Source organism: Oryza glaberrima, chromosome 7 (assembly GCF_000147395.1).
Source record: "Oryza glaberrima chromosome 7, OglaRS2, whole genome shotgun sequence".
NCBI lineage: Eukaryota > Viridiplantae > Streptophyta > Magnoliopsida > Poales > Poaceae > Oryza > Oryza glaberrima.
The window spans coordinates 11736965-11755271 of record NC_068332.1 but is presented as its reverse complement, the minus strand read 5'-3'; the positions used below and the strand labels follow the sequence as shown (position 1 = coordinate 11755271).

General features: G+C 41.5%; 3 protein-coding genes across 3 annotated transcripts; 2 read left to right on the top strand and 1 right to left on the bottom strand.

Moving 5' to 3' along the window:
* Nucleotides 1-361: 361 nt before the first annotated feature.
* On the top strand, nucleotides 362-6598 carry LOC127779902 (spermidine synthase 1). Its single transcript, XM_052306833.1, has 10 exons — nucleotides 362-505; nucleotides 660-797; nucleotides 2074-2150; nucleotides 2239-2361; nucleotides 3411-3515; nucleotides 5469-5541; nucleotides 5663-5734; nucleotides 5817-6012; nucleotides 6089-6218; nucleotides 6298-6598. The coding sequence occupies exons 2-10, from the start codon at nucleotides 668-670 to the stop codon at nucleotides 6361-6363; spliced, it is 972 nt and encodes a 323-aa protein (XP_052162793.1). The 5' UTR covers nucleotides 362-505; nucleotides 660-667; the 3' UTR covers nucleotides 6364-6598.
* A 3983-nt stretch (nucleotides 6599-10581) lies between these two features.
* Nucleotides 10582-11987, bottom strand: LOC127780181 (uncharacterized). The gene is made up of 5 exons (XM_052307129.1): nucleotides 11971-11987; nucleotides 11363-11895; nucleotides 11228-11273; nucleotides 10857-10976; nucleotides 10582-10717 (listed from the first exon to the last, which is right to left on the bottom strand). Exons 1-5 carry the CDS (start codon nucleotides 11985-11987, stop codon nucleotides 10582-10584), a joined length of 852 nt encoding a protein of 283 aa, XP_052163089.1.
* Nucleotides 11988-14899: 2912 nt separating this feature from the next.
* On the top strand, nucleotides 14900-17752 carry LOC127778537 (rho GTPase-activating protein 5-like). The gene is made up of 5 exons (XM_052305158.1): nucleotides 14900-15364; nucleotides 15503-15623; nucleotides 15760-15879; nucleotides 16438-16668; nucleotides 16758-17752. Exons 1-5 carry the CDS (start codon nucleotides 15021-15023, stop codon nucleotides 17403-17405), a joined length of 1464 nt encoding a protein of 487 aa, XP_052161118.1. The 5' UTR covers nucleotides 14900-15020; the 3' UTR covers nucleotides 17406-17752.
* Nucleotides 17753-18307: the final 555 nt, after the last annotated feature.

Below are 18307 nucleotides of genomic sequence, written 5' to 3'. Positions count from 1 at the left end.
CGGAGCACGCATCTAAACGAGTGAATGAATACAAAACTTGGCATGAAAATATGGAACGCACCTTTATCATAATCCTCTCTCTCCCAACACGACAGGAGACCAATCAATAAGGCATCGAATAAAGGAGCGGCGTCGCTTCGCATCGCACCACCCCCAAAGCAGAGGCGCGGACGGCGGAGCCCAGTCGCCAGCGCGCAGATATAGCCAAACGCCCTCCACCCGCAGCCTGACACGTGGGACCCACGCCAAAATGTCCCCACATGTCATGGACGCCTCTTGCCTGGCTACCAAGTGTTCCCCTGCTTGGGAATATGTCGCTCGGCCGACCTCTCGTATTATTTATGCGACTTGCAGCCCAAAACCCCCAAAAAGCCACAGAGAGAGAGAGACAGGGGAGAAAGCCCTAATCTCAAGGCCGCGGCTGTGAGCGCTCCTCCCGTCTCTCCCCCAACCCGCCGCCAGCCACCGAGCTCGCCACCGTCTCCGTTGCCTCGCCGTGCTCTAGGTCTGGATGCCTGCTCCCCTTCACCCCTCCTCTTCTTCGTCTAAAGCCGTCGTGTTTAGCCTCCAGGGGCGGCTCGCCGCGGCATCTTTTTTTTTTTCTTTAAGGTGGTAGTGCTTACATTGCGATGCTCTATGTGCCTCTTGTGCGTGGATAGGTTCTCGGATGGAGGCCGAGGCGGCGGCGAAGAGGGCGCGGGAGAGCGGTGACGCGGCGGCGGCCGGTGCCGGCGAGCAGGCGGGTATCTCTGCCGTCATCCCTGGATGGTTCTCCGAGATTAGCCCCATGTGGCCTGGTTCGTTCCGCTCTCTTACCCTCTGTAGCCCTGTTTTGCCATTACAATGCCACACCCTCTTGCTTTGTAAATTCGCTCGACATGGACTACAGGTTCGCTTTTAATTTATATAAAAAAGGTTTATATAGTTTATAAAGGAGTATATTGTTTCTTTCCAGAATTAATGTGTCCAGTAGATAGGTGAATCTCCGATTGGGCTTCTTGTATCATGGGACGGAGCACATCGTTAGGGAACTGATAAAATTCTTTGCCATTTTTTTTAAAATTTTTAGCTTGGTTGGGTATAGGGGTGGGCATTCGGTTTTCCCGGTTGGTACGGTTCGGTTTGTTCGGCTTTCAGAAAGATTGGTTTTTAATAATCGCAAGCCAAAGTGTCTGTGAGAAAAAAAAACAAACCGCGCTGAATAGACCGATCTACCTTGGTTTTCTTGTTCGGTTTTCCCGAATAAACCGAGAAATTGGCTACTCATGGTACGGAGGTGCCGCAGGCCTTGTGCGCGCACTGCACGGCGACGTTTAGGCTGGCTGCCGTGGGAATTAGCGCATGATCTAGTGGCCTCTAGGGGCTGGTATGATGCTATCAATGGGCTTTTGCATGGATCGATGGACCGTGGACGTTCCACCTTTCATAGACATGCATAGATCAATTTCCTGGTTTCTTCGATTTTTGGAGATAAAAGACCAAGCAAATTACCGAAGGCCTAACAAGGGAAAAAATAAACCGAAGAGGAATCCGATGACCGAAAAAACCAGCTCTTCGGTTTGGATTGGCCTTCGGTTTCTGGTGATTTTAGGCCATTCCCAACCCAAAACACTAGACATGGTTTCCATAAACTCCACATCATCAAGAAACTAGTACTAGACACTACTCTTCCAATGCAAACACTACTATTCCATACTTAAATTTAATGCTTCTTATCTCACATGATGTCTTGGATGTTGTGTAGAAACCATGTCTCATGCAAGACATGGTTTCCTTCTCTTTCCTCATTTATTCACTTGCCATATCATTTTTCATCCTAGATGGCACCTTATTTAATGCTATGGACACCATCCTAGTCATTGGGTTGGGAATGGTCTTATGCCCACCCCTAGTTGGGTATTGCTTTATGCTGTTCAAGGCTTCAAGCAACCGTTCAGAGAAACAGATTTAACACCCTAAAAATTCTAAATATATTTTATGCAACTTGCGAATTAGATTTTTTTTCTGGCCACAACACATGTGATTTTTTGCACTCTAGTAATTTTTGAAATAATGTTTTTGAGCCCATGGCAGGTGAGGCACACTCATTGAAGGTCGAAAAGGTACTATTCCAAGGAAAGTCGGACTACCAAAATGTGATGGTGTTTCAGGTAAAGATCTTTTATTGCACCAATGCTGCTTTTTCTTCGTCTTCACTCAAACTGGAGTATGAACCTGTGCTGTTATTTTGCTTTCTAGTCCTCCACGTACGGCAAGGTGCTTGTGCTGGATGGAGTGATTCAGGTCACTGAGAGGGATGAGTGTGCTTACCAAGAGATGATTACCCACCTCCCCCTTTGCTCTATCAAAGATCCCAAGAAGGTAATGCATCTAATTTGCAGATTGTATGTTGTATAAGTTGTAATCCTGCTGGTGTATAACGAGATGAACTCTTATAATTATTTGTGGTTAGGACATGCATGTGTGAAATATATTAGACATAATATTATTAGACCTTGTCGAGAAAAGTTTGCTCGTATTCTTTTGTTCAGATCAACCATGCACTTCCAAGTACTGATGATGATAATATTTTTTTACTGGAACAAACACCAACTTAATGACAAGGAACTTGACAACATGATTTTGGACTAATTCAGAGCCAAACACTGGCAACATGTTTGCTACCCTATTTTGACATCAAGTTTTGAGTGAAAAGTTCCATGGAAACACAAGCACCATGTGAATTCTAGGGATTCCTAGGATTTTCCTGCACAAACGTGAATACATTTTTACATTAACAGAATCTTGTATTTGTCACGAGCATTTTTACATTTTTACATTGTTCTTAGTTTTGCTACTTGTCAGCATTCCTATTAAGTTAATTCTTCTGGCCAGAACATAATAAGTACCGCTTAGTTCCTTTTTCTTGCATCTTTTTTAAATCGACGTGGCCAAACAGTTAAGCTTTGAACAACAGCATGTTTAGGACTATTGAAATTGAACATTCGAAATACGACATAACTGAATTTATCGTTATTAGTGCTTATATAACAATGCAGTTTCAGTAAAATTTTGTAACACGAAGTAATAATAAGTGGCCATCCAAGTTTGTTAAAAGAACTAAAGGAGTATAAGTTACATAAAATTAAGCAAAAGAGGGCACTATGAATATGTTATATATGTGAAATATCACCATTCTGCATTTATCCTTCATAATTTTATATTGAGTTTTAATTTGTACCCCGTCCATAACTATAAGGGATTTAAGGCTCTTTTGGAGAGATTAAGGTTACGGGAAAAAGATAATGCCCGTCAAGATTTGGTGAAAAAAATAAATGAAGGGTGGTTGGATTGGCTGAGTAGCACTCAAAATCCTTTATATTTGTTGACAGAGGGAGTAATATGCTAAGTCTCTAATCTTTGGTGAACAGGTGTTAGTTATTGGAGGTGGAGATGGTGGTGTTTTGCGTGAAGTTTCACGACATTCCTCGGTGGAGCAAATTGACATATGTGAAATTGATAAGATGGTGGTAGATGTAAGAACTTTTGTTTCCCTGGCTTTCTTTGATTGCATGCACGTATCAATTGACTATTGGTCGATATTCATATCTTGGTGATGCAAAAATTTGTTGATTTCAGCAAATTTGTGTTAATAATCTTTAGGTATTTCCCCATATCCATTGTCTGTATGTTTGGTCACTCTCATGTAATTTGCAGAATTACTTGGCAATTTGCCTGGTACCAGTCAATGTGTAGAATGTCACTCCTGTTGTTATGACATGTGAATTGAATTAAAAAGGATGTAGGAACTTGGAATTAAATATTTTTTTTGCTGCTAAGTACATTGAATCTTTTAGAACGCTAAATACTGGACAATGTTTCTCAAATTAATTATAGTGATGCAATGAAATACTTTAGCACTGAAAGTGGAAATTGTGGTCCAGCAGAAAATATTTATCCCATGGTTTACCATGTCGTGTATAAAACTGCTAAGAAATACTACCTCCGTTTCAGGTTATAAGACTTTCTAGCATTGCACATATTCACATAGATGTTAATGAATCTAGGCACACATATATATCTAGATTCATCAACATATATATGAATGTGGCCAATGCTAGAAAGTCTTATAATATGAAACGGAGGAAGTACTATTGACAACCATAAATTGCTACACATCATTTACACCATAAATCCCAATAATGGAGGGTCTCTTTGCTAATGGCATATCATTGTGGATTTAATGATTATATGGTCTGAAACCAACTTTATTATCTTAGCCCTGAAGTTGAAAGGATGAATTGCCTTTGATGCTATGAACTTTTGATTATCCATATACTCCCTCCATACTCACAAAGGAAGTCGTTTTGGACAGCGACACGGTCTCCAAAACACAACTTTGACTTCTTGTTTCTATAAAAATATTTATTGAAAAGTGATATATGTATACTTTTATGAAAATATTTTTCAAGACAAATCTATTGATATAATTTTTATATTTTTAAACTCAACAACTTGAGAGTTATTCATGATTTATATTCCCAAAGCTTGACTTAAACATTGTCCTAAACGACTTCCTTTATGAGTACGGAGGGAGTAACTAATAGTTCAATTTTGAAGTTGTGTTTATATTAGTTTATAATTTATCTCGATCTTATTAAGTTTCCAGTTCCCTTGGTTAATCAAATGAATAATTAATTGAAGGGGTTAAAGAATCCAGGACCAAATAAATGAAAAGATACTGATTCAAATATAAACTTTATGGTGCCTGGAGCTTCACTGCTACAGTCATAGACAATGTTGTCATGTTGTCACCATTGTTGATAACATGTCACTGTCAGCCAATGGCAGTCAGCGTATGTCTTCTCCTATGCTGGGAGTGACCAAGGATGGAGGGATAAGAGAGAAGCATTGGTCTGGATCACCCTTTCAGTTCTCTTCACACTGCTGCTAATAGATCTGCCTTTGGGGTAGCTGCGGCCACTGGAGATCTGCCAAGGTACCCAAGGAAAGAAAGTGAAGAGATAAGTGAGCCTGAGGGACAGGCAAAGGGAGAGGGCCATGCCTATCTTCACTGTAATCACTGTGTCATGGCAGTCTGTGTTGTGGTTGTTGTCCCTGTTAGCAATGCATGGCAGTTAGAGCCAGATTTAGGAAGGAGCAGGAGGAGATGGTGATTGAAAGATGGACTTGTTGAATGTTGGGCTGAAAGTGGGCTGGGTATATGTATTGGGCCACTTCTTTCTCTTTCTCTATTTTATTGTTCTGCCTGCTCCCTGTATTGCTCTGGGCTCCCTACCCTATAGTTCCCTTATGCCATGGGCTAACCTGATTCACTGTAATGTTGTGATGACATTGCTCGTAAGACATAGTTTTCTGTGTGATTTCATTAATTTGAATTGCCAGTATGAATAGAAAACAACTCCCCCCCCCCCCCAAGTATTTGTTTTGTCTTGCTATGTTAATCATCTGTTCAATTATGCACACAGGTCTCCAAACAATTTTTTCCTCATCTGGCTGTTGGATTTGAAGACCCCCGTGTGTCATTACACATTGGAGATGGTAACAACTTTAGAACTTGTTATACCATGTCAATGTCAATGTCAATGTCTGATAAGCAACTTCTCCTATTTTTGCAACATATTTGTGCTTTGATTAATTTTTTGTTGACGAGTTCATGCAGGTGTGGCCTTTTTGAAAAATGCTCCAGAGGGTACTTATGATGCAGTTATTGTGGATTCCTCTGATCCAATAGGTGATTTGATAATCATGTGTGAGTTTTTGTGTTTGTCATTGATCTATATCATCAAAATAATCCTGCCTAACCACTTATCCAGGACCGGCTCAAGAGCTTTTCGAGAAGCCTTTCTTCCAGTCAGTTGCCAGAGCTTTGCGTCCTGGTGGTGTTGTATGTACCCAGGCAGAGAGCATATGGTTGCATATGCATATTATTGAAGATATTGTAGCTAATTGTCGCCAAGTTTTTAAAGGCTCAGTGAATTATGCTTGGACAACAGTACCAACATACCCTAGGTATGCTAACTGATTATTTACATGTGGCTGAATTGATATTTCCTTAGTTCCTAAGCTAACCATGCTTCCAATGCAGTGGTGTTATTGGTTTTATGCTTTGCTCCACCGAGGGGCCTACAGTTGATTTCCAGCATCCTATTTTTAACATTGAGGATAATGAGTTCTCAACAAAATCGAAAGGACCACTTAAGTTCTACAATTCCGAGGTGTGTTCTTTGCTCCGACATGGTACTGCCGTTGCATGTCATTGTGGTACTGTTATCTGACTGTGTTATTGTTGTTCAGATCCACTCAGCATCATTTTGTTTGCCGTCTTTTGCGAAGAGAGTCATTGGATCCAAGGCCAACTAGATCAAAGATCACTGAGCCCAAGGCCAACTGGACTGGAATCCCTCCGACAAGAGATTTGGTTGTAGCAGAAAGAGCAATGACCCCTTTTTTCCCATTTAAATAAAAATTGGAGATGTAAACGGTTATCCAAGTGCTTTTGAATTTTGTCTCAGTATGAGAACGTTTTGTATTTGGTAACTGTTTTCCCGCATCTCCCTTACCATTTACCAAAATGAGTATTGCTGTAGTTTTCATCTGAGGTGCTTCTTGAATTCTTGCAGTCAGTCTCATTTTCAGCTCGAGTGAGACGGTGGTTTCTTTGAAGGGCTTAGTGCTTTGTTTTGGGGGTTTGGGGGGACATGGATCCTCTACCTTTGGCTAGTAAAGTACCATCCAAATTAATTGAATGGATAGATTTGCTTATAGGGAGATAGAGAAGGATATGGTGTCATCAACAGCTTCACTTAACTATTTAACGATATTTCGACAGTTAGTGGTTTGGGCGTTGAGTATTTGAAAACAATTACTCCCTCTAGATAATATGTGCTATATTATGAAACGGAGGTAGCAGGTTTCTTTTTGGGATTGGCAACCTATATTTTTTTTTAAAAAAATAGAATTACTGGTTTCGGGAGTTATATTATGAAACGGAGGTTAGCAGGTTTCTTTTTGGGATTGGCAACCTATATATATTTTTTTTAAAAAAATAGAATTGCTGGTTTCGGGAGGTAAAGAACTAACATTTTAGTGTTCATGTTTTGCGTGAGGATTCATAGGGGAAAGGGTAATCCATCTGAACCCATTATTGCCAAAGAAATAAAGTAATTCAACCATACACTGCATGGTGGTTTTAAACTTTTAATTGTTTGTCCTGGCTTGCACATGAATGTCTAGCAAGTATGCAAACATGCTATTGAAAGTCCAGAAAGTGATGTGACCAAGTATCATTCCTTGTTGGCTCTGTGTCTATTATAGTGGAGCAAGACATGAAGAAGAATTATCGGCACAAAAGAGAAGATGTGAGAAGAACTGTGCAAATTGGCTCCATGGAGGTAGAATCGTTTATTAAGAATTTCTGAATTTGCTTCGGCATAATCGGTGTGCATTAGCAATTTAATATTTTATATGTTAATTAAACCAAGTGTCATTAGTGGCCTAATTATCGGCTTAATTACCCTGGGCCTATACGGGTTGAATAGGCCCAACAAAGGATGGCTGCAAGCATACATACATACATACATACATACATACATACATATATATACATAGTGTCACGTTACAGCCTCAAGGGAGGTTGGGGGCTTGATTTTGTTATCGTCGAAGGCTGCTGCTGCCGAGACCAAGGAGATGGCGATCCCATCTTTCACTATCTGATGAATGCCACCTGTTGTTAGGGTTGGAAGCTAAGCAAGGTCAGGTGATCGTCTCTGGTTTTGCTGCTGGATTCTCAAGTGAATCCTATTCTTACTGTTTGTGCTGAAAGTGCTCGGGTAGGAGAATTCATCTAGGGTTCGTTTTTGCTATTGTAAACCGAATCCATCTATATTGTGATACTATTTGTTTGCTCCTGAGATATTTACCGGTCTACTATATTTTGGGTGAATTGCTTTGTTGATTCAATCAATTGGTTGCGGCGCATGCACACATATATACAGTCTTATTTGCAGCTATTATATATATTTGGTCGATTGAGACAAACAACTAGATTCTACATATTTTGTACCGTGAAAGAGAGGGGAAATTAGGGTACTCGCTGTCGGGTGCTCATCAGAAAGTGTGCAAATATGCTAGTATTGATTTTCTAGTTTACAATGTTGAACCATGATTCATGAGTTTTTCATCACTTGTACACGAGAGGTGGTATACTTTTTTTCTATAGCTTATAATCTTCTCTTCGTGCATTTCCATTTATTTCTTATATTTCTATGTTCTCTGCTCATGTGTTGCCTTCAATTATGAGCGATTGGCGCTATATGTTAAATAAGCCGTTCTAGGTTCATTATGAACAGATCGTGGAAACAACTAGCGATTGGCGAATCCCATCAACTGAAGAATCTCATTGCACAAGCAGTCTAGCACGTACATAACGAGTAATGAGATATAGGGTTTACGATTCTGAGATGGCATTCCGTTCTGGGCGCCGGCGGAATGACGGTTTTCGTGAAATCCGGTAGAAAGCCAGTAGATTCCAAACAAATTTCATAAACCAAAATTTAAATACAAATTCCGAGTTTACCGATATGTTTGTGAAAACCAGTCGGCTTTGACGAAATTCCAAGCAAAATCATCGGAATTTCAATAGGCAACTAGAGAAAGAGACAAACTGAAAACCGTTCGGTTTGTGGCGAAAACCGAACGGTTTTGTCGATAAACTAATGAAAAAAACCAAATTTGTTTTAGTCAATAAAATGTAGGAAAAACACGTGATAATTGAAAAAAATTCGTAAAAATGCCATTTCCTTTAAATTTGATAACCTACCATTGATAACCAAATTTTCTTTTTTTTTAAACCGTTATTCTTTTCTTTCCTATTGTAAAGTTCAGGAAATACATGGGATACACCTTTTTTTGGAAAAATTATATCCCATTAGGCTCTATGAATATCATATTATTTATAGGATTTTATTTATTTTTTCCTATTTTATCAATTCAAATTTGAATTTGGATGAAACCCATCGAAATTCTAAACGGCTTCTACTTTCGAGCCACGCCGAAACCTCGGGTTTCCGTGGAATTCGACTGGTTTTCATTGGAATTGTGAACCCTAGGGAGGACATGATTGGGGATGAGTATCAGGGTTCACAATTCCGACGAAAACTAGTCGAATTCCGTGGAAAACCGAGGTTTCGGCGTGGCTCGAAAGTAGAAGCATTTGGAATTTCGATGGGTTTCATCCAAATTCAAATTTGAATTGATAAAACATGAAAAAATCAAATAAAATCCTATAAATAGTATGATATTCATAGAGCCTATTGGGATATAAATTTTCCAAAAAAGGTGTATTCCGTGTATTTTGTATTCAAATTTTGGTTTATGAAATTTGTTCAGAATCTACTGTCCTTTGGCCTACACAACATGTACAACGCATACAAATTAACAAAGGGTAATTGGATCCATATCATTGTAAATTTGTCGATTTGAAAAAATATCACTGTTTTTCGTGATATCGGGTCATACCACTAAAATTTTGCAAATTTTGAACCGTTTCATTGTCATCAAGATTTCCATTAGTGCATGCATTTGATGGTACATTTCCGTCAGCGCCTTCATTTCTTCTCCATCTCTAGCGCATGTAGCAAATCTCTAGTGTACTTGGGCTCTTGGATGGCAGCACAGAGAGGACTTATTGATGGTGGCTCATGGACTTGAGGACTAGGGGCGGTGACTTGCGGGCTTCTCTGCCTACCTACGTTGACGCCCGTCCCCGCGCTCCCCGCCATACTCCCCAACTGCAACGAGTAAGGCAGAGGAGACACGCAGCCGTGGCAACATGGCATTGGAGAGAGAGAGAGAGAGAGAGAGAGAGAGAGAGCAGTGAGGGGCTTGATTCAGCGGCGGCAGCGGCAAGCTTAGCACCCGACGGAGGGAGATGGAGCTAGAAAGGAGCGGCGCCGGTAGCGGCCTTCAAATCCGACGAGCTTAACACCCTAGTGGAGCCGGAGGAGATCTCTGGTTGTGGCCTCTAGATCTGACGGGCTTGACCCCACGGTCCCCTGTTGCTACAGCAGACGACACCACAGTGGAGGCGAGGTTGTGAACGGAGATTCGTGTCGCCTCTTATTCTTCCCCTGCCACCGTGCCATGCTCTAGAGCTCGGCCGGTGCTCGTTTCCTGTTGAAGCTGACGAGGGTGTTGACAGAAATAGTGATGGAGTATCATGGTTTGAATTTTGCAAAATTTTAGTAGCATATACCCGATATCGCGAACAGTAGTAGCATTTTTTCAAATCGACAAATTTGCAATGGCATGGATCCAATTAATCCTACAATAATTCAGTCAATAACATATTTATAATTGGACTAGTCCTTAAAAAGGGGATATTCCCTCCCATTCCCTATAGTGTAAAATTGCTATGGAAATCGGATAATATAGAGACGTGATATTCTTGATGACCTGCGCACCGGCCGAGTGGTTGACAAAGTGCACTGGTGGTTCGTAATGCATAAAGGAAATATCAAAAGCAGGTAACACTATATAAATGACACTAAAACTAAAACAAGGTCCCAAATAAGATATGAGTTAATCCGAAGAATCATCATCAACTGCAACATCATTATCTGAAACTTCAGTCTCATGATCATCATCGGAAGCAAGGAATTCATGTTCAGAGGAAGTCAATTCCTTGTCACTTTCATCAAGGATTGGCGCTGCTGTCCTAGAAGTGGAAGCACGATTTGACATCACTCCATGTGACCTTTTTGCACGTTTTGCTGATTCCCTGGTTTGTTTTCTAGGTGATCTCTTTGTGCCAGGACTGGTGTTTCAGCTGTATAACCCCAAGTTTGAGTTCTTGCCACATTTTGTGAGCCTTCAGATTCATCTTGAAGCCAACCTTCAACATTACAAGTGCATTGTCTTCGCATGCTTCCATTGTAGCATCTTCTTTCTGCGCTGAACCATCCTTCTTCTTCATTCTTGAGTTGAATTGTACAAAAACAATGTCATTTAGCCTTTGAACAATTAGCTTGTTCCTTTTCTTTGTTTGAGTCTAAAGAGAGACATGGAAGGAGGTCACTAGTCTAATTCATTTAAAAGGGGGAAGGAGCTGAAATATAATACATGAAGATTAAGAAAATGAGAGGAAAATGTTACCCATTCAAATGCACTCCAATTTCTTTCACAACCTGAAGAGCTGCATGTCAAGTTTAGAATTTTTGTAGCAAACCCTTGCAAATATGGTGCTTTTGATCCCCAGACATTCCACCAGTGAGCTTGAAACAAAACAATGTACCAGATAGTACATGGTTACTAGATAATGAATGTACTTGCAGACATTAAGCATAAAAGCATTTAAAGTTACCAGGATTAAATGAATCATTGTTTTTCTCTCTCTGCCTCTTAGCTCCTGGATTTCCAAAAGTTCCAGAAGCTTCAGAGTATGCCAACATTTCAGCTCCTGTGATCTTGTCTTGAATTTGATCATCTGGATAAAAACGCTGAATAAACTTGTGAACACTGCCAGATATTTTTTCTGAACTAATGAAGCCATTTCTGTTGCTATAAAAGTAGTAAGGATTGAGATAATATGCCATTAGGTGAAGTTCACTATCCAACTTGCCATCCATGTAAAAATCAATGGCATTAATAACAGGAATGCAAAGCTCAAGCTCATTTCGAAGCAACTGAGCTAGCTCAATCCTTGCATCCATCAGACCACCATGAATGAATCCTATAGCTGGCCTTTTATCACCATCAACAAAGCGAAGAAGCTTAACCAGTGAACGGAAAACATTAATGGCTAACTCTACATTATCCCAAAATTTTTCATCAGATACAACAACTGAACTTATCCTTTTAGCTTCTGCAGTTTTTGAGATCTTGAGAGCATTGAACCTAGGCAGCAGTAAAATGTTTATAAAAATATATAAAATAAAATTCCAGTATAGCTGTAAGAGTTTGAATTCATACCTGTTACCTATGAACATTCGTTTTTAGCTTTGATTTCAACTTGTGAAAGCTGCTCAATGTGAGAAATATTGTGGCAACGTGTCGCTCCAGGCCTCACGATCTACCTCTTCTCAGTATATGAGCGCATCAAATCAAGAGTTATGTGATGGTTATAGATGAAAGAGGTAATTTTCTTGGCCTTATCCGCTACTCTTTGTATGCGTTGATCCTTGCAAATCTTTTCTAGCATCAAATCGATGCAATGTGTAGCACATGAGGTAGCAGCGCTGCTGGACGGCTGATCTCCTCCAGAAGCGTGGCACCGATAGTTACTCGGCCTGCCCCTTTTGTGCTCAGGATCTTAAGACGGCGAACCACACCCTCCTCGACTGCGTGTTCGCTCGGCAGGTCTGGCTCCAAGTGTTGTCGCCTCCTGGCTGGACTGCCCTCCCCCCCCCCCCCCCCCCCCCCGTGGCAGCTAGTTCTAGGACTGGTGGCTGTCCTCCAGGGCCTGCTTACTTGAGCACCTCCGCGACAGCTTCGACTCCCTGGTGCTCCTGGTCTCTTGGCAACTGTAGAAAGAGCAGAACTTTAGGGTTTTCGATTCCGCTCTCTCTTCGGTCTCAGTGGTTCTGGAGTCCATCCATTCGGAGGGCCATCTGTGGTCTTTAGCTGGCGTCGCTGCTTTCGGGGATTTGTTGGGAGTGTAGCATGGCTTGGTCCCTTCTGTTGCTTGGAGTATGTATAAGCCGCCGTAGTTTCTCTAAGCTTCAGATTTTTTTCATTTGCGTTTTCTCCCTTCCCCTGGCATAAGCCGGTCTGGCTGATTGCATCGTGTAACTAAACTCTTTTTCTTCTAATATATTGACGTGCAATCCTTTTACGCGTTCGCGAAAAAAATGCAGCACATGAGGTCCATTAAATACAAGGATATTTCTCTGTAAAAACCCGACCTGCTGCAAGGTTTGCTGAAGCATTATCAGTAACAACATGAAACACATTTTCTTCACCAACATCTTTGATTCCACTCTCAACACATGTTCTGCAGTATGAGTATCTGCTGAGCCATCAATAGCTCGAAGGAAAATAGTGCCCATCTCACTATTGACACACAAATTCATTAGGCTCCTACCTCTCTTATCTGTCCATCCATTTGTCATAATTGTGCATCCCATTTTTTTCCACCACTCTCTGTGAGTCTCTAGCATCTCTTTGTCTTCTTAACTTGCCTATGTAGCACTGGTTTCCTCCATTCATACATGCTAGGAGGCTTGTAACCATGACCATACTGTCCAGCCTCACAAAAAGCTAGAAAAACTGGATCTATTAAAGAATTTAAACGAAATCTCACACTTACACTGAAGTGTGGGATTTCGTTTAATTCTTTAACATATCCATCTTTTCTAACAATTGGAAGAATAGTTATTAATATTATCATAACATACAGAGCAATTCAAGTGATCACTATGTTTTTTAAACTGGCAGTAGATGATCTAAATGAATAAATCTGGATCAACTGCTGATTAGGAAATTAAATACGAATACGCATTGACAAGAAAACGTAACATGGTGCGCTTGGTTTAACAACAAGAAATTTGTTTCCCTAAGTTTCCTTCTCCTTTCAGCCTGACAAGAAATAGATAATTGTAGGAGGCAAGACCAATCCCTATATAAGGGCCAAGGCCGGTTCGATTAATACCAATCCCCAATCCCAACAATCTCTATAATCGAATCGTTCTTTTACCTTTACTTTTTAGTCATGTTTTCTACTTTATCCTAGTTTAGTCCATCTTTATTGGTTTGCGCCATAAACCGTCCGCCGTCGCTGCGAGAGTGTAATACCCCTTTGTAGGTTTGTCCCGTAAATCTTCCGTTTGCCCACGAGACGGGTGGTTATCCTTTGTTCCACCTAGATCGGCTCCGCTAGCCGGTCTAGTTTGCAAAATCCATCTTGATTTGGTCCTTTGACTAGATCGGGGTGGTTGGCGACTCTATATCACTGCAAGGCGTTTAGGTGTCCTGATCGTGATTGTCTTCTTGCCAAAAAAAAAAAAAGAGTTGCCAACACCATGCACATTAAAAAGCACATACAGGTGCTCCACAAACAGCAAGCAATAAGCTTCACCACAAAATGACTATGGCAAGAGTTGTTGTTGAATACATAAACCAGGGCAGCATTGGAAGCCCTTTTGCAGCCAGGCTGCACTAAATTTTATTGACAAAATTTGCTATAGGAAATCCAAATTTTGTGGCCTTTCATGTAGGATACTTAGAAAACTTGTGGTTGTTGGGCACCCGAAAAACTGATAATTAATTATGGGATACCGTGACCATTGTTTTATTATTTTCTCTCCAAACGAAGATGGAAATGGGCAGATGTTTGTAGGCACTGTGGACGTCGGCACCGCTATGCAAATTCTATTGTTTTGGAGAAGTGATCAGGGGGATGGAGAGCAGCTTGGGTATGGTTCAAACAAGACCCAATTAGGGTACAAGCACCCCCCCTCCCCCCGCGGGGTCGGGGGGATTGCCTTTTCCACATGGTTTTTACCTTCATTAGGATCAAAAATAATTAAACAATGATCGCGATGTCCGGTAGCTAATTACTATTTTTTTTGGAATGTCCAATAGCGTTATCACGTTTCTAAGGTGTCATATGATAAAGACCACAAACTTTTTGTGTTATAGCAGATTTTGCTAATTTTGTTCCCTTGGAAACGGCCGAACAGTTTTGAACGTCTGTTTGGATGTGGTCCTTCAGTTATTTGGTATTTGAACAGTTGAGGTACTAAAATGCAAACATGCCCGAAGTTTGAATTAGACAGCCGTTGGAGCCCTTCGACCCCTCTTTGTCTGGGCGCTCGGCCCCACGCGGTCTCCCCCATTTCAAAATAGCGGATCGCGATTCGCGAACACGAAGACGACGCAAAAGCTTAAAAAAGCATCCTCCCACCGCGCGCTGCTGCGTTTTAAAAGAGCATCTCTTTCCCCACTTGGAGGAGCACATGCTGTCCCGTTGCTTAGCTCAGCTCGACAGCCAGTGAAGTGAGGAGACGAGAAGAGCGGTCGCCATGGGCGAGGCGGTGCTGGTGTCCAATCATGGGTGCAGCGGAGGCGGAGGAAGAGTTGGAGTCGGAGTCAGCGGAGCGGGAGGAGGAGGACCCGGCGAGGGGAAGGCGGAGGGGCAGCAGGGGCAGGTGCTCGCCCTGCTACTCGCCGCGCTACGCAGGTCGGTGGTGCTCCCGTGCCAGATGGCCGACGCTGACGACCCGGCAGCAGTCGCGTGGGGGATGGAGATCGGCTGGCCCACCGACGTCCGGCACGTCGCTCACGTCACCTTCGACCGCCTCAACGGCTTCCTCGGCCTCCCCGTCGAGTTCGAGCTCGAGATCCCGGGCCACGTCCCCAGCGCCAGGTCAGTACTAGTATACTCCGTATGCTGTATGCCTGCCCTGCCGCGCGCGCTGGCGAAATCTAAGCCTGCAATGATTCCTCCGGTTAATGTCTCTCGGCGTTGGATTTACCGGTTAATGTTCTTCTTGATTCCGTGCAGTGCGAGCGTTTTCGGCGTGTCACCTGAGTCAATGCAGTGCTGCTTCGACGACAACGGGAACTCGGTGCCCAAGATTCTGTTACTCATGCAGGAGAGGCTGTACGCGCAGGATGGCCTCAAGGTTGTATGAACAACAAATCAGAGTCTCTCTCACTGGAATTCTCCATTAATCCATTTTTCTTTGGAGAAATTTCAGTTCGGAGCTAGGCGTCTCGATGTGAGCTAAGTTAGTAAATTTAATTTTGTTCGTTATCTAGGCAGAAGGGATCTTCCGTATCACCCCTGAGAACAGCCAGGAGGAGAATGTCAGGGAGCAGCTTAACAGGGGCCTTGTGCCCGACGACATCGATGTGCATTGCTTGGCAAGTTTGATTAAGGTAATAAATCCTAGTGTCATTTTAGTTCTTCAGTGCCCATTAATTATTAAGAAAAAGAATGTACCCACATAGGGCAGCTTTCTTTTCTCGACAAGGTTAAATACCTGGATATTAATGGAGATTGGTCCGGTAAATAACTTCCTAAGTAATAACAATATTTGCAAAGTAAGATGCTATTAAAGAATGATCCTTAGTTAAATGTTATTAAAGAATTATTTAAAGTCGAACTAAGATGTAAGTCCGAAGATTTATTTAACTGAAACTGTAGTCATTTAATTTTTTTCCCTCTATGCGCGTTCGAATTTCAATAAGAAATTGTTATCTCCGTAGGAATAAATTACAAAGAACTTCTGATTGGGATGCAGTCTACATAATCTTTAAACAGCCTTCCTGATCAGAAACGCTGGCACCATGGAAATGATGAGATTACTAATGTTCAGTACCCTAAGCATTTTCAACTAAGTAATGGGACTGATCTAAAACACACACACTAAGGATTAACATTTAGTATTATTTAGTTTGATGTTTTAAGTACGTATGCTGCACAATTTTATTCAGGCCTGGTTCAGAGAACTCCCTGAGGGTGTACTGGATAGCCTCTCACCTGAGCAAGTTCTTCACTGCAACACAGAGGAGGAATGTGTTGAGCTCGTACGGCTTCTTCCTCCGACACAGGCTGCACTTCTTAACTGGGTTGTAGAATTCATGGCTGATGTTGTCGAGGAAGAGGAGTCAAACAAGATGAATGCCCGAAATGTCGCTATGGTCTTTGCACCCAATATGACGCAGGTAATTTTTCTTACCATAAGAATTTTTTTACGTGATCAATTGTATGCTGATGCAAGTGCGCTAAGATGAGATAGTTCACTTGCATTCAGATGTCAGATCCTCTTACTGCTCTGATGCATGCTGTTCAAGTGATGAATCTTCTCAAGACATTGATTCTCAAGACGCTTAGAGAACGTGAGCATGATGAAAGCGAATACTCAGCAATTTCATCTCAGTCATCTTCATCTGATGAACTTGATGAGATGCATCATCATGTTGAACAAGGTGGTGACAGTGGTAGTGACACTGACAATTTTGGAGATGATGGTTCTCAAAGCCAAAAAGATGTTGCCAAGGTCCTTCAACAAAATGTTGTCAATGAACAGCCGATTGGTGCATCCAGGAGGCACACGTCAATTGATTTCCGGTTGCCTTACATTAGCTACGGCAGCGACGATGATGTGTCGCCCAATGATATTGAAGAATGTTTCTTAAGGAGGTTAGAATGGAATGCAGTGAGCAAAGATGCTTCTGAGATTGGCAGCATCACTGTTCGGTCCAACCAAGAGGCAGGGCAACTAAGCTTCTCCGAAGAAAATGATGGGTATTACAGTACAGATTATCAATCTAGGAACATACTCCTAAAAGATTCTGTTGGTATCCAAAGCACTCTACCGAGGGAAACCGAAAGCAGGGCTGAAATTACAAATGACGAGGTACAAGACGGCGCTGAAGTGGAGGTAACTCTCGAGCAATAATCAGACCTTCAAAGGATGGAGGTCTTACGTTTCGTTATCATCGTCCATGTGTTTTAATATGATCTTGTACTATGATTCAAGCCGGTCAACACAGGGTTGATGAACCTTATCCTAGTAGTAATATTCTTCGGATGCTCTATAGTTCTCTGCCTTTGAGCTGTTTAATGTATTTGTGTGATTTCATTAACTCGGGATTTTACTAACCTGGACCTATCACAACTTATTTGTCATTTCACTCTGTTTGGTTAAGCAAAAAGTGATTCATGTGACAAGTTGAAAGCGTAATCAACAAAAGCTTAGCATGAATATTTAATCGGGATTGCTACTCCCTCCATTTAATAATTATAAAACGCCATAACTTTTTTCCAAGTTAAATATCTATAACTTTGACCAAATTTATAGAAAAATATAGCAATATTTTTTTAAAAAATAAACATACTATTAAAACTAGGAGGGTAGCTCCTTATTTAATGTTGCTTGATTGTTTATTATGAATACTTGTGCCGATGACTATGTGACATCCTAGCCTAATTAGGATGAAGTCAGTGTGCCCCATGTGAGCAGTGTGTGCATGTTTAGTACCACCTTACTAGTTTAACATGAGTGGAACTAACTTATAAGACATCTTCCCTCCTACCATATCACTCCCGAGTTAACCCTTTTACACGAAGCGAGGACGAAAGTGTAAGTGTGATATGTGTAAGTGGGCCCGCCTGTCGGATGGGCTGGCTACGCGGTTCTGGAGGGATGTCTGTTATAGACTATTTCTTAAAATATTATTTTACTCTATTATGAACTTTTTTGTCCTCGACAGTTGGTGGTGGTGCGGACAAATCGACGGTGGGGAGGGAGGTCTGTTATAGACTATTTCTTAAAATACTCTCTCCATCTACTTTTTATAG

What these genes read in the sequence shown, in the direction of transcription:
- LOC127779902 (XM_052306833.1), top strand. Translation starts at nt 668, where the DNA reads ATGGAGGCCGAGGCGGCGGCGAAGAGGGCGCGGGAGAGCGGTGACGCG. An exon ending in AAAATGTGATGGTGTTTCAG is followed by an intron (nt 2,151 to 2,238) that starts GTAAAGATCTTT and finishes TTTGCTTTCTAG; the next exon opens with TCCTCCACGTACGGCAAGGT. An exon ending in GGATTCCTCTGATCCAATAG is followed by an intron (nt 5,735 to 5,816) that starts GTGATTTGATAA and finishes CCACTTATCCAG; the next exon opens with GACCGGCTCAAGAGCTTTTC.
- LOC127780181 (XM_052307129.1), bottom strand. An exon ending in AAAGCACCATATTTGCAAGG is followed by an intron (nt 10,977 to 11,227) that starts GTTTGCTACAAA and finishes ATTCAACTCAAG; the next exon opens with AATGAAGAAGAAGGATGGTT. An exon ending in CTGAAGGCTCACAAAATGTG is followed by an intron (nt 10,718 to 10,856) that starts GCAAGAACTCAA and finishes TTCCACTTCTAG; the next exon opens with GACAGCAGCGCCAATCCTTG.
- LOC127778537 (XM_052305158.1), top strand. Translation starts at nt 15,021, where the DNA reads ATGGGCGAGGCGGTGCTGGTGTCCAATCATGGGTGCAGCGGAGGCGGA. An exon ending in ACGCGCAGGATGGCCTCAAG is followed by an intron (nt 15,624 to 15,759) that starts GTTGTATGAACA and finishes TTCGTTATCTAG; the next exon opens with GCAGAAGGGATCTTCCGTAT. An exon ending in TTGCACCCAATATGACGCAG is followed by an intron (nt 16,669 to 16,757) that starts GTAATTTTTCTT and finishes ACTTGCATTCAG; the next exon opens with ATGTCAGATCCTCTTACTGC.